Source organism: Ranitomeya imitator, chromosome 2 (genome assembly GCF_032444005.1).
Source record: "Ranitomeya imitator isolate aRanImi1 chromosome 2, aRanImi1.pri, whole genome shotgun sequence".
NCBI classification, from domain to species: Eukaryota; Metazoa; Chordata; class Amphibia; order Anura; family Dendrobatidae; genus Ranitomeya; species Ranitomeya imitator.
The window spans coordinates 394,283,433-394,297,863 of record NC_091283.1 but is presented as its reverse complement, the minus strand read 5'-3'; the positions used below and the strand labels follow the sequence as shown (position 1 = coordinate 394,297,863).

General features: G+C 41.4%; 1 protein-coding gene across 1 annotated transcript in view; it reads left to right on the top strand.

The window, feature by feature from the left end:
• The window catches only part of LOC138667012 (oocyte zinc finger protein XlCOF22-like), a 47,876-nt gene that overhangs the window by 8,570 nt on the left and 24,875 nt on the right, over positions 1–14,431 (top strand). Inside the window, exons 2-5 of the mRNA XM_069755242.1 lie at positions 12,992–13,136; positions 13,266–13,445; positions 13,531–13,654; positions 13,738–13,850. Coding sequence (XP_069611343.1) covers positions 12,992–13,136; positions 13,266–13,445; positions 13,531–13,654; positions 13,738–13,850 — 562 coding nt within the window. The remainder of the gene's footprint in view (positions 1–12,991; positions 13,137–13,265; positions 13,446–13,530; positions 13,655–13,737; positions 13,851–14,431) is intronic.

Here is a 14,431-nt window from a genome sequence, read left to right as displayed (position 1 = left end):
AATCTCGAGTAACGAGTATATTCGCTCATCACTAATTAAGACCATCCACAATTTGCATAGTTTTAGGCACCCTGCTCAAAACACATTTGTTCATAGCGGCCTATCACATTCACTAATCAAAGTCATTTTATGTTTTTGTGTGTAGCCCATTCACTACTTCCATCCATCCTCCACCCCCTGAAGATGGCTGGACCATCATTGTAAATACATCATTGTAAATCCACACCTGTACTTTGTATCTCCCCCACCTCATTGTAGATTGTAAGCTCTCACAAGCAGAGTTGTCTTATTTTGCTTTAATTATTGTATTGTTAACGTTGTTACTTATGATTGTTGTGTTCGAAACTGTTAAACTGTATAGCGCTGTGAACTATGTTGGTGCTATATAAATAAAGATTATTATATATAGCTGGTTATTATTATTATTATTACATCCACAGGTAGTCACCAGTAAAATTAGAAATAAATACACCCTGGAAGACAAAAATTTTGAACGAGTGCCGCATGATTACCCTCTACTAATTTGGAGGAAGTGACCCATAATGATCTTCTAAAAATTTGGAAAAAGTCACTATAATTACCCTTTTACCCCTTAACCCCATGAGCTTTTTTGGTTTTGCATTTTCGTTTTTCACTTCCCTTCTTCCTAGAGCCATTACTTTATGTTATGTGCAGAGGCTGACCGGAATGCACATGGGCATGTTGTTGCTGGTATTCAACTACTGCCGTCTCCTGCTCATAAAGCCTTGCCAATGTTCACAATGTGGAGTTTCAGCTCGTGGTCATATGGCACACTAGTCGGTGAGCTGGCACTTGCAAGCGCTGCTGCAGCACTGCCAGACTTTCGTCAGCTATAGCTGAACTGCGGATATGGGCTCACAAGTATCTCAGGCAAATCTTGGTACATTTTCAGAAAACACTGAACCACTAAGTTGATCGCACGTGGGCCAGGCATGGTTTGTATGCAAGCTTGCCAAGCTTCAGAGCTGCCACCAAGTTACAGCCATTATCACGCACAATCATGCCTGCTTGTAGGTTCAGTGGCAAGAGCCACAGATCTGGCTGGTCTTTTATACTTTTCAAAAACTTTGCGTTTCTCATCTAAGCAAATTATTTTCAGCAGATCCTGTTGCCGCTTCACCGAGGCCGTGCTGCAGTGCTTACAGCTTGCAACTGATATGGTTGACAATCAGAGATGGAGGAGGTGGAGGAAACTCTGATGGAAATAGGGCCTGCAATCCTCGGCGTTGGTAGCAGATGTGCCATCCCAGGGTCCAACCCAGTCCCAGCTTCCACTAAGTTCACCCAGTGTGCCATCAGGGAAATATAGCATCCTTGGCCACAAGCACTTGTCCACATATTGGTCATTAAGTGGACCTTCCCTCTAACTGTGTTGGTCAAGGCATGGGTGATATGGGACACGTGATGGTGATAGGCGAGGACAGCACACCGGGAAAAATAGTGGAAGCTGAGTACCGAAGGACAGCGGCAGCCATGAGTTTGCGGAAAGCTTCAGTGTCCATGAGCCTAAAATGCAACATTTCCAGGGCAAGCAGTCTGGAAATTTGCCCATTTAGTATTTGTGCCTGTAGGTGGGTGGCTGGGTATTTACACTTACATTCCAAGGCCTGGGGTATGGACAGCTGAATGCTGCAGTAAGATAAGGAATTGGAAGTGGTTGCTGATGGTGTCTGCGAATGTGCAATGACAGGTGCTGGGCTGGAGGCATTCGCACCTGCTTCCTGGACAGGGGATTGGCAAGCACATGGCACAAGGGAAGAGGGAGTGTCACTCACAGACACTGATTGTGGACCCAGGCGTTCAGTCCACCTAGTCAGGTGCTTTGTTGACATGTGCCTGAGCATTCTTAATGGTGGTCAGGACCCTGCTGATCTTAGCATGGCGCAGGTTGCAAATGACCATTCGTTTATCGTCTGCACTTTATTTAAAAAGATTGGGGAACACCTAACCCTTGGCCTGCGAACTTGATGTGTGTGGGTGCCCTGGGGAACAGTTGCCCGGTTTCTTTTTCTGGGTCAGTGACTTCATCGTTCATAACCTAATCATAGTTACATAGTTATTAAGGTTGAAGGAAGACTATAAGTCCATCTAGTTCAACCCATAGCCTAACCTAACATGCCCTAACATGTTGATCCAGAGGAAGGCAAAAAAAAAACCCATGTGGCAAAGAGTAAGCTCCACCTTGGGGAAAAAAATTCCTTCCCGACTCCACATACGGCAATCAGACTAGTTCCCTGGATCAACGCCGTATCAAGGAATCTAGTGTATATACCCTGTAACATTATACTTTTCCAGAAATATATCCAGTCCCCTCTTAAATTTAAGTAATGAATCACTCATTACAACATCATACGGCAGAGAGTTCCATAGTCTCACTTCTCTTACAGTAAAGAATCCGCGTCTGTTATTATGCTTAAACCTTTTTTCCTCCAAACGTAGAGGATGCCTCCTTGTCCCTGTTTCAGGTCTAGGATTAAAAAGATCATCAGAAAGGTCTTTGTACTGTCCCCTCATATATTTATACATTAAAATAAGATCCTCCCTTAGTCTTAGTTTTTCCAAACTATATAGCCCCAAGTGTAATAACCTATCTTGATATTGCAGACCCCCTAGTCCTCTAATAACCTTGGTCGCTCTTCTCTGCACCCGCTCCAGTTCAGCTATGTCTTTCTTATACACCGGAGACCAGAACTGTGCACAGTATTCTAAGTGTGGTCGAACTAGTGACTTGTATAATATAATTTTACTTATGTTCTCCTCATGAGCATCTGTTGTGAATTCTGCTTTTGGGCTCCCTCCGGTGGTTGTAGAGGGTAATGCAGTTGTGCCTGGATTGCAGGAGTGGACATGTGTATCTACTAATTGCAGGACTGACTGGGGTATATAGCTTTGCAGGATCCTATAGTCAGTGCCAGTTGTTCATTGTTCTTGCAGGATTCACTTCCCTGCTGGTCTCTCCAGTTTGCTGTGCTTTTCTACAAAGATAAGTCCTGGTTTTGTTTTTGCTGTCCACCTGCTGTGGACCTTAATAGTTCTGTGCATGTTCATGTTTTTGCCTTGTCCAGTTTTGTCTGTGAAGGATTTTTTGCAGCCTGGCTATTTCTCTGGAGATGCAGATATACCCCCCATGTCTTTAGTCAGATCTGGTGATTCGTATCTTCTGTGGTGGATATTTTCTATCGTTTTTATACTGACCGCATAGTACTCTGTTCTATTCTTTCTTTTTAGCTAGTATGGCCTCCTATGCTAAAATCTGATTTCATATCTGAGTATGTTATTTTCCTCTCCTCTCACAGTCAATATTTGTGGGGGGCTATCTATCCTTTGGGGATTTTCTCTGAGGCAAGATAGGTTTCCTGTTTCTGTCTTTAGGGGTAGTTAGATCTTAGGCTGTGCCGAGGGGTCTAGGGAGTGTTAGGTACCCCCCACGGCTACTTCTAGTTGCGCTGCTAGGTTCAGGGTTTGCGGTCAGTACAGGGACCACCTTCTCCAGAGTCCGTCTCATGCTGCTCCTAGGCCACCGGATCATAACAAGCATCTATGCCTCTTTTAATTCATCCCATTATTTTATTTGCCTTTGTAGCAGCTGCCTGACACTGGCCACTGAATATGAGTTTGTCATCCACCCATACACCCAGGTCTTTTTCATTGACGGTTTTGCCCAGAGTTTTAGAATTATGCACATAATTATACATCTTATTACTTCTACCCAAGTGCATGACCTTACGTTTATCCCCATTAAAGCTCATTTGCCATTTATCAGCCCAAGCTTCTAGTTTACATAAATCATCCTGTAATATAAAATTGTCCTCCTCTGTATTGATTACCCTGCAGAGTTTAGTGTCATCTGCAAATATTGAAATTCTACTCTGAATGCCCCCTACAAGGTCATTAATAAATATGTTAAAAAGAGGGCCCAATACTGACCCCTGTGGTATCCCACTGCTAACCGCGACCCAGTCCGAGTGTGCTCCATTAATAACCACACTTTGTTTCCTATCCCTGAGCCAGCTCTTAACCCACTTACACATATTTTCCCCTATCCCCATTATTCTCATTTTATGTATCAACCTTTTGTGTGGCACCGTATCAAAAGCTTTTGAAAAGTCCATATACACTACATCCACTGGGTTCCCTTGGTCCAGTCCGGAACTTACCTCTTCATAGAAACTGATCAAATTAGTCTGACATGAACGGTCCCTAGTAAACCCATGCTGATACTGGGTCATGAGGTTATTCCTCTTCAGATACTCCAGTATAGCATCCCTTAGATGCTTCCACACTCTGGTCCTCCTAACTTGTTGAATTAACAACATAACTTGTTGGCAAATGTGTCTCCTCATCATTTACCTCTTGAGACACGAATTTCCTTGCCTCACCATCGTCTTTCTGACTGTGGCTGCTCAAATATTTGTGCATCACTACATCCTGCTTCTCATGTACCACTTGAAATGTGCAGGGCGAGAGGCCAGAATCAATAAATGGAAATGTAAAGAGCTTCTCGGAGTGTCCAAGTGTGTGATCACTTGTATCCTGGGACTCACTATGGTGGGAGGAAAGAGGATCAAGGTGAGGATTATGTGGTCCAGACTCGTGGCTAGTGAGACTGGACTGTGTGGGAGACAGGGTGGTGCTGGGAAACATACTGGAGGCATTATCTGCCATCCAAACAACCACTTGTTTGCATTGTTCTGGCTTCAAAAGTAGTTTCCTGTGTCCCCAGGGAAAGTGGAACAGAAAGCTAGGTCTCATGGATGAGAATATTTGTTGTGCTTCTGCAGCAGGCACAGTTTCCACTGGCCCATGGCATTGGCCTCAACGTACACTATCAGCAACATGTCCACTTCCCCGTCCCTTACCGCAAGCACCAATCGTTGGCATTTAACCCCTCTGATTTCGCTGTCAGTAGTGACAGTAGCATAGAGAAGCATCGCGCAGGGGGCTCCCTGCGCTCTTCCATCAGAATAACACGATGACCGCACCAAGATGATCGCGGGGTCCTTCCTGGTCCTGCAGGGAAGGTGGCTTGTGAGCACCTGCTGAGAGCAGGCACCGGCATGCCTCCTTCCCTGCCTGTTTGATCCTGCAGTGCAGAGTATCAGATCAGTGATCTCCTGTGAAATAGTAATGTCCCATACTGGAACAATGTAATAAAGTAAAAAAAATATATAATGTGTAAAAATATATATTTTTTAAAAAAATCCCCAAATAAAGAGAAAATAAATAAAATAAATATTTAGCAATAAATACATTTATTTATGTACATAAAAAAGTACACATATTTGGTATCACTGCGTCTGTAACTACCCACTCTATAAAACTGTCCCACTAGTTAATCCCTTCAGTGAAAATTGTAAAAAATAAAAAATGATGCAAAAACAATGCTTTATTATCATACCGCCAAACAAAAAGTGCAATATAACGCAATCAAAAAGACGTATGTAAATAAACATGGTACTGCTGAAAACATCATCTTGTCCCACAAAAATCAAGCTGCCATACAGATCCATCAGCAGAAAAGTAAAAAAGTTATAGCTCTCAGAATAAAGCGATGCAAAATAATTATTTTTACTATAAAAGTTTTTATTGTGTAAAAGTGGCAAAACATTAAAAAAATATATATAAATGAGGTATCACTGTAATGTAACTAACCCAAATTAAAGCTGCCTTATCAATTTTACCACACGCAGAACGGTATGAAAAAAAAAAAGCCGTTCCTGAATTGCTGTTTTTTGTTCATTCTGACTCACAAAAATCGGAATAGAAGGTGATCAAAAAATGTAATGTGCCCGAATGGAACCTATAGAAACGTCAGCTTGTTCCGCAAAAAACAAGACCTCACATGACTCTGTCGGCCGAAATATGAAAAAATTATTGCTCTCAAAATATGGTGATGCAAAAACTAGTTTTTGCCAAAAAAAGCGTCTTTTAGTGTGTGACAGCTATCAAATGTAAAAACCCAATATAAATCTGCTATTGCTGTAATCGCACCGACCCAAAGATTAAAGTCGACTAATCACTTATACTGCATGAGGAACAGCGGAAAAAATAAATTAAACCAATTCTTCACATGCTGTTGATTTTTTTCATTCTGCCTCCCAAAGATCGCAGTATGCCTCTGAGCCCCAGTATGTCTAAACAACATTTAGCACCCACATGTCTGGCATTTCTGTAGTGATGAGAGCCCACCTAATTTACAGGTGCGTGTCTCCAGAAGCGCAGGCTGGGCATAATTTACTAGTCACTACAACGGCAGTTTGCAATTTTCACTCAGCAACATCCACTGCTGCTTGTTTCTGGAAAACACCCATGGAGTCAAAATCGGCACTACATCTGTAGATAAATTCCCAAAGGGTTATAGTTTCCAAAATGGGGTCACTTGATGGGGATTCTGCTTTTCTAGCACTTAGGGGATCATTAAAAGGAATCCACAAACTGTTCTAGGAAAATCTGTTTTCCAAGAGGCAAATAGCGCTCTGTCCCTCCCGAGACTCTCCGTATGGCAAAGTAGTACTGTACAGCCACATATGGGGTATTTCTACATTCAGCAGAAATTGTGGGAGAAATTCTGGTGCCATTTTTACCCATTTCCCAGTGTGAAAATGTAAAACTTGGGGCTAACACATAATCTTGGTGGTAGAATGTAAATTATTTTTTCTTCACTGCCCAATGGTATAAAAGTTTGTGACACACTTGTGGTGTCAATACAATCACTGCACCCCTAGATGAATACATTGAGAGGTTTAATTGGTAAAATGGGGTCATTTATGGGGGATTATGCTATTCTGGCACCTCAGAAGCTCTGTCAATGTAACATGACACCGTCAAACAAGTGGAGCAAAATCTGCCCTGTAATATGGCGCTACTTCCCGTCTGAGCTTTGCACTTTGCCTCAAAAGTAGTTTTCTGTTCAAATAATTTTTATTATAACTTTGAAATTTAATATTAGCATGTGGAAATAATCATATAGTCAGCTCGCAAGGGAATAAGGGTAAGGAGAGGGAGGGAGGTAGGGGAGATGGGTTTGGGGAATGGTAACCTGTGATCATACTTATTCAAATAATTTTATTATATCTTTGAAATTTAATATTAGCATGTGGAGTCAGCTCACAAGGGAATAGGGGAAGGAGAGGGAAGGAGGTGAGGGGGGGGGGTTTGGGGAAAGGTAAGAACAACATTGTGGACACACTGTCCATTTTAAACAAAATTTGATAATGATTAACAATTTTTAACAGATTAACATATAGTAACATATAATAGCATATAATAATAGCAAAGAGCATATAATAAGTCGTAATAACCTCACAGGTATGTAGAAGCCATCATCTTTCCTTTAATGCGATAGATTGGAGTTTACCTCAACCCATTTCTTCCATTTCCTATCATGTTTCGTATAGTAATTATTTACTATTGCGAAGTTTTCTTCGTATGTCTTGTGTAAGTTAATTTGGTCTATAATTTCAGTAAAAGCCGGTAAAGTCGGATTCTTCCAATGGAAAGCTATGATTTGTTTGACCACAAGGCAGATATGGATGATAAGAGATCTCACATTTGTGTCTATTTTTTCCCAGTTCAGGGACAACAAGGCCATTGCAGGGGTAACTATAATATTACCTGTTAATAATTTGTTAATTAATTTTATGGCTTGCCTCCATAAGGGTTTTACCCGGGGGCATGACCAAAACACATGTAGCAAACTTCCACGCTCTCCACATTCTCTCCAGCATAATGGAGATCCTCCTGACGGCAGATGAGAAAGGCGAGCCGGAGTATAGTACCATCTTGTTATTATTTTATAATAGGCCTCTTTCAGTGTCATGCAGATGTTTGATGCATAAGTAAAGTGGATTGCATTTTCCCACTGTTCTGGAGTGAACGTTACATTCAGATCCCCTTCCCATTTTATCATATGAGCTAACTTATTGAATTGTATGTCATTGTTAAACCACTTGTTATTCCAAAATAAATTGTGTGTGGGATTTTTTAGTAAATTAATAGTTGCTTCAGATATTTTTGGTTTGTTTGTAATGAATTTTTGAACTTGGTCCTTTAGTACCATGTAAGGGAAAAAGGCTGAGGAGGGTATTTTAAATTTTTGTTTAATAGAGCTGAAGGTGAGAAATTTAACCCCATCATGAATATCATTTAATTTTTGAATCCCATTGTCTCTCCATATGGGGGAGGGGTTAATATTTTGGGTAAGCATGATAATCTCTATAGGGGTATTTTGGAGGAGGATTTTCCTGTTGGAGCCTCTCTTTCGTTTGGACAATTTATTCCAGGCATATATAATGGGAGAAAAGATAGGGTGATGGGCGTAGGCCTTATAAGGTCTGTTGAGAATATGGTCAAAAACCAATTCTTTGGGAGATTTCCTATGGTTAAGTTCAATTTCAAGGTCAAGCCAATTCGGAGGATCTTCTTTCATGAACCAATACTGGCTTTGTTTTATTAAATTCGATAGATATAAAGCTGTAATGTTTGGTAAGCCTATGCCCCCAAATTCCTTGCATTTATATAGAATGTTTGTGGAAATGCGGGCCCTTTTTTTATTCCAAATAAACGTATTTATTGTTGATTGGAAGCTAGTCAGGTAGGAAGTGTTGATTTTTAGGGGAAGTGTTCTCAGTATATAAGAGATTTTTGGGACAATAAAAATTTTAGTTGCCAATACTCTGCCCCACCATGAGAGGTCTTTTGTACCGAGGAAACCCAGGTCTTTGTTCATATTTTCCAAGAGTTTGTTCAAGTTTTTCTTCATTAATGTGTCTAAGTTTTTTGAAATGATTATACCTAGATAGTCTAGGTCTCCTTCCGACCAACTGAATGAAACTATATCTTTTATTTTCTTTGTTTGTAATTCCGTCAAGTAAAATGGCAATATTTTGGATTTATTTTCGTTTATCTTAAAAAGGGTAAAGGTACGTCACACTTAGCGACGCTGCAGCGATACCGACAACGATCCGGATCGCTGCAGCGTCGCTGTTTGGTCGCTGGAGAGCTGTCAGACAGACCGCTCTCCAGCGACCAATGATGCCGGTAACCAGGGTAAACATCGGGTAACTAAGCGCAGGGCCGCGCTTAGTAACCCGATGTTTACCCTGGTTACCATCCTAAAAGTAAAAAAAAAAACACTACATACTTACCTACAGCCGTCTGTCCTCCAGCGCTGTGCTCTGCACTCCTCCTGTACTGTCTGTGTGAGCACAGCGGCCGGAAAGCAGAGCGGTGACGTCACCGCTCTGCTTTCCGGCTGACCGACGCTCACAGCCAGTGCAGGAGGAGAGCAGAGCACAGCGCTGGAGGACAGACGGCTGTAGGTAAGTATGTAGTGTTTGTTTTTTTTACTTTTAGGATGGTAACCAGGGTAAACATCGGGTTACTAAGCGCGGCCCTGCGCTTAGTTACCCGATGTTTACCCTGGTTACCAGTGAAGACATCGCTGAATCGGTGTCACACACGCCGATTCAGCGATGTCTGCGGGGAGTCCAGCGACCAAATAAAGTTCTGGACTTTCTTCCCCGACCAGCGACAGCACAGCAGGGGCCTGATCGCTGCTGCCTGTCACACTGGACGATATCGCTAGCCAGGACGCTGCAATGTCATGGATCGCTAGCGATATCGTCTAGTGTGACGGTACCTTAATAGTTGAAAAAAATTGAAGGGCTTTTTGTAGCTCCGAAACTGATTCATAGGGGTCCGTCAGGGTAAACATCATGTCGTCGGCAAAGAGCCCTATCCTATAATGGCGTGTTCGCGTTTGTAGACCTTTTATGGAATTATTTTGCCTAATTGATTGCGCTAGTGGTTCCATTGATAAAATAAAAAGCAGCGGAGATAAAGGGCACCCTTGTCTTGTACCATTTGAAATGTTAAATGGTGTAGAGGAGTAGTTGTTTGCATAAATTTTGGCTGTTGGTTTTGAATAGAGTGCCATTACGCTGTTGATATATTTTTCATTAAACCCAAATTTTTGAAGTACTGATGTTAAATAAAGCCAGTTTAATCGGTCAAAAGCCTTTTCGGCGTCTAGAGTAATAATTACAGATGGCACTTTAGAGGAATGAATCAATTTAATTGAGTTGATAAGTCTTCTAGTACCATCTGACGCTTGACGACCTGTTATAAAACCCATTTGGTCCCCATGAACCAATAACGGCAAATAGGATTTGAGCCTATTTGCAATTAGCTTGGAGTAAATTTTCAGATCTGTATTGATTAAGGAAATTGGCCTGTAATTATTAACAAGGGTTAAGTCCGAATTGTGTTTGGGAATTAAAATAATTGTCAATTCTAACATTTCTGCTGGGAATTTACCTGAGGAACTAGCTATATTAAAAAGGTTTTGTAGATGTGGGGAGAGTAATTTGGTGAAGGTTTTATAATATTCGTTTCCAAAACTATCAGGGCCTGGCGATTTAAAGTCCTTGAGTTGAAGAATGGTTCTTTCTATTTCTTCTAGGGAAAAAGGGGAGGTTAGGTTTTCTAAATCATCAAGGGTCAATTTTGGAAGGCTAATTGAGGTCAAGAATTTTTCAGTGTCAGAAACATTTGGAAGTGGGGTGGAGGGCTGGGAATGTAAATTATATAATTTGCTGTAATAATCTGCGAAGGAGTTGGCTATATCTTGGGGATGAGATACCGTTGTACCATTTTTTGTTTGTATTTTGGTGATCCTGTTTGCTTGTCTTATTTTTTTCATTCTATTAATCATGTAACGCGTTGGCTTATTAATTGAGGAATATTGCTTCATTTTGGAAATTTTGACCATGGTGTGGAATGATGAAAATATGATTTTCTTAAGCTCCTCAAAAGTAGTTTTCAACCACATATCAGGTATCGGCGAACTCAAGAGAAATTGGACAAACTTTGGGGTCCATGTTCTCCTTTTGCCCTTGTGAAAATAAAAGTTGTAGCTAAAAAACATTTTTGTGGGAAAAATATGATTTTTTTTTTTAAATTTTCACAGCTTAACGTAATAAACTTCTGTGAAGCACTTTGGGGTTCAAGGTGCTCAATACACATCTAGAAAAGGTTCCAAAGGGGTCTAGTTTCCAAAATGGTGTCACTTATGAGGGATTTCACTGTTTAGGCATATCGGGCTCTCCAAACGCGACATGGCAACCGCTAATTATTCCAGCATATTTTATATTCAAAAAGTCAAATGACGCTCCTTCCCTTCCAAGCCCTGCCGTGTGCCCAAACAGTAGAGTTCCCCCACATATGGAGTATCGGCGTACTCAGGGGAAATGGCACAACAAAATGTATGGTCCATTTTCTCCTGTTACCTTTGCAAAAGTAAAAAAATTAGGTCTAAGTGAACATTTTTGTGAAAGAAAATTACCGTAAATGTTTATTTTTTCCTTCCACCTTCCAAAAATTCCTGTGAAGCACCTGAAGGGTTAATAAACTTCTTGAATGTGGTTTTGAGTACATTGAGGATTGCAGTTTTTAGAATGGTGTCATTTTTGGGTATTTTCTGTCATATTGGCCCCTCAAAGTCACTTCAAGTGTGAGGTGGTCCCTAAAAAAATGGTTTTGCAAATTTTGTTGTAAAAATTAGAAATCGCTGGTTAACTTTTACCCCTTATAACTTCTAACAAAAAAAATGATGATTGGATCGCAGCTAGATACCTATAGCTACTACTGCGCAGGCTCGGCAGGCACCATTTTCATATACTTTCTTTTTCCTAGCTTTTCCTGTTTTTGTACATAATACATTAATAATTAATAATAATAATTAATTAATAATACATTATTAAACCCTGCCTAGGTGCCTCTAAGGCCTCTTTCACATTTCCGTCGGTACGTACCGATGGACGTTGTGAATTCTTTGCACGACGTGGGCAGCGGATGCAGTTTTTCGCCACATCCGCTGCCCATTCTGAAGACCGGGGAGGAGGGGGCGGAGTTTCGGCCGCGCTTGCACAGTCGAAAATGGCGGACGCAACGCACTAAAAAAGTAACATTGAACTTTTTTTGTGACAATGGTCCGCCAAAACACAACGGATCCGTCGCACGACGGACACGACATGTGGCAATCCGTCGCGATCCGTCGCTAATACAAGTCTATGGGCAAAAAACGCATCCTGCCAGCACATTTGCAGGATCTGTTTTTTGCCCAAACCGACGGATTACGACGAATTGCAAAAAAACGGAAGTGTGAAAGAGGCCTAATCCTAAACTTTCCCTCCGCCGAATGCAGGTAACAGCAGTTTTACTACAGAAAGGAAAATATTTAGCGCTGAAAAGGCCTGTTGTTTTAATATTGCAGGACCAGTATATAATTACTCCTATAGCAATCCTATTAAATCCTGACTAAATCCCTGCTCTAATCTAAGCTCTCCCTGAACTGTTTCCTGAATTCCTGAATACAATGTGCCGAGCATCGCATCACTGGCTCTTATATTAGACCCCATAACGCCATGTGGCTGGCCAATCACAGTAATGCCACTACCACGATGTCTACGGCACTACAGTGACTGGCAGGTAATCCCCACATGTTTATTGGCTGTGGAACATGCGCCATACATGCGAGGCGGGGATTTGAGCATTCAGTCTGAGCACCCAGATACTCAAGTGATATCTGAGTTTCACTGATTAAATTTGCACATCACTAGTTATATCCCGACCACTCTAATGCTGATGCCCCCATTTTGATGCCATTATGTATGTGATGTGACTGTTCTACTCCATGATAGTTTACAGAGATTATGTGCCTTACATGCCGCCATCACCGTTGCTGCCAGTGAAAAACTGTAATGTTCATGTGAAGGTGTGATGTCGCTTTGACCTCAAGCATGGAGTCGCTTCCTTCATAAGATACCGTACTAAATCTTCCAGTCCAAATTAACAGACAAAATTTGTAGATGTATTCTCTCTCCTCATTTGTTTCTGCTAATTATTTGCAGTAATTGCATTATTACTTGGGATTTTTATGATGTGACATCATCATCTTCTCCCCATTCAGGTTCCTACAATATCATCTCAGTGGAGCTCATTTAAATAAAAGAATTTTCCTGATTGATCCATCAAGGATGGATATGGACAGGGACAAGATGGCGGAGAGGATATTACACCTCACCCTAGAGATCCTCTTCCGGCTTACTGGAGAGGTGAGAGATTCTTATGATGTCACTTTACATTATTCTTATCTATGGGAATAACAGAAGGATGGAACTGGAGAGGTGAGGACTCTGGAAATGTCTGTAGTGAGATTTATTAATGTGTCTCTCCATAACCAGGATTACACAGTAGTGAAGAAGACCTCTAGTGAGCGCTGTCAGGCTCCTGTGTCTGAGGGATGGGGAAGTACCCTGAGCCCAATCACAGGGCCTCCACCTCACCCACTGATACATGAGGACATCAATGACCAGAAGATCCTAGAACTCACCTACAAGATGATTGAGCTGTTGACTGGAGAGGTGACACTGCTGGGAATGCTGGGACAATATACAGTAATGCTATGGTGGGATCGGGAAATGATGATGATATCATTGTATGTATCAGGTTCCTTTAAGGTGTCAGGATGTCGCTGTCTATTTCTCCATGGAGGAGTGGGAGTATTTAGAAGGACACAAAGATCTGTACAAGGATGTCATGATGGAGGTTCCCCAGCCCCTCACATCACCAGGTAGTAGACAGGACTAAATACACACGGCCTATAATTATCTGTATGTAAAGAATGAATTCAGTCCCTGTATGTGTTTCCTCCAGTTCTATCAAGTGAGAGCACAACACCAGAGAGATGTCCCCGTCCTCTTCTTCCTCAGGACTGTAAACAAGAAGATCCCAATGTTCCTCAGGATCCTCAGGCAGATGGAGAGAAGGTATCATGAAATCTCCCCTATGAAGTGTAGAAGGCTGTGGAGGTCTTGTATTCAGTCTTGTGATATCCACCAGAATTATATACTGACCTACCAATTTATTAAAGGCACCGGCCCTTTCAAAATTGAAGCATTAATGTTTGGAAGTAAACCAGTGACCTCAATGTGCTGCATAAAATAAATTGACTAAATTTTTCGGGGATCATTTCAATGTGGAATAACAAGGAATTAATCTATAAACGAGGTGTGTTCATCGATGCTAGAACAGCTGGGCATGTATTTCAGAGACTGTCAATTGTGTTCAAAGAGAATAGTTCTGATAAATAGGTAGTACACAGACAATTGCAGCAGATTAAAATGCTGGTGAATGACCATTTAAAGCATCTGATTGCATAATACATTATTCTTCAGCACGGATGGACTATAATAGCAGAAGACCAGTGCCAGTGTTATTCGAGAGAAACAGTAAGGCAAAAATTTGATCAGAGAGCAGGGTAAAAATTTTGCGTAGTCAGATAAATCCAGATACCTAAGGCACCAAGTGGCCGAAAGGGTCAGAATTTGACAAACAGCATGAATCCATT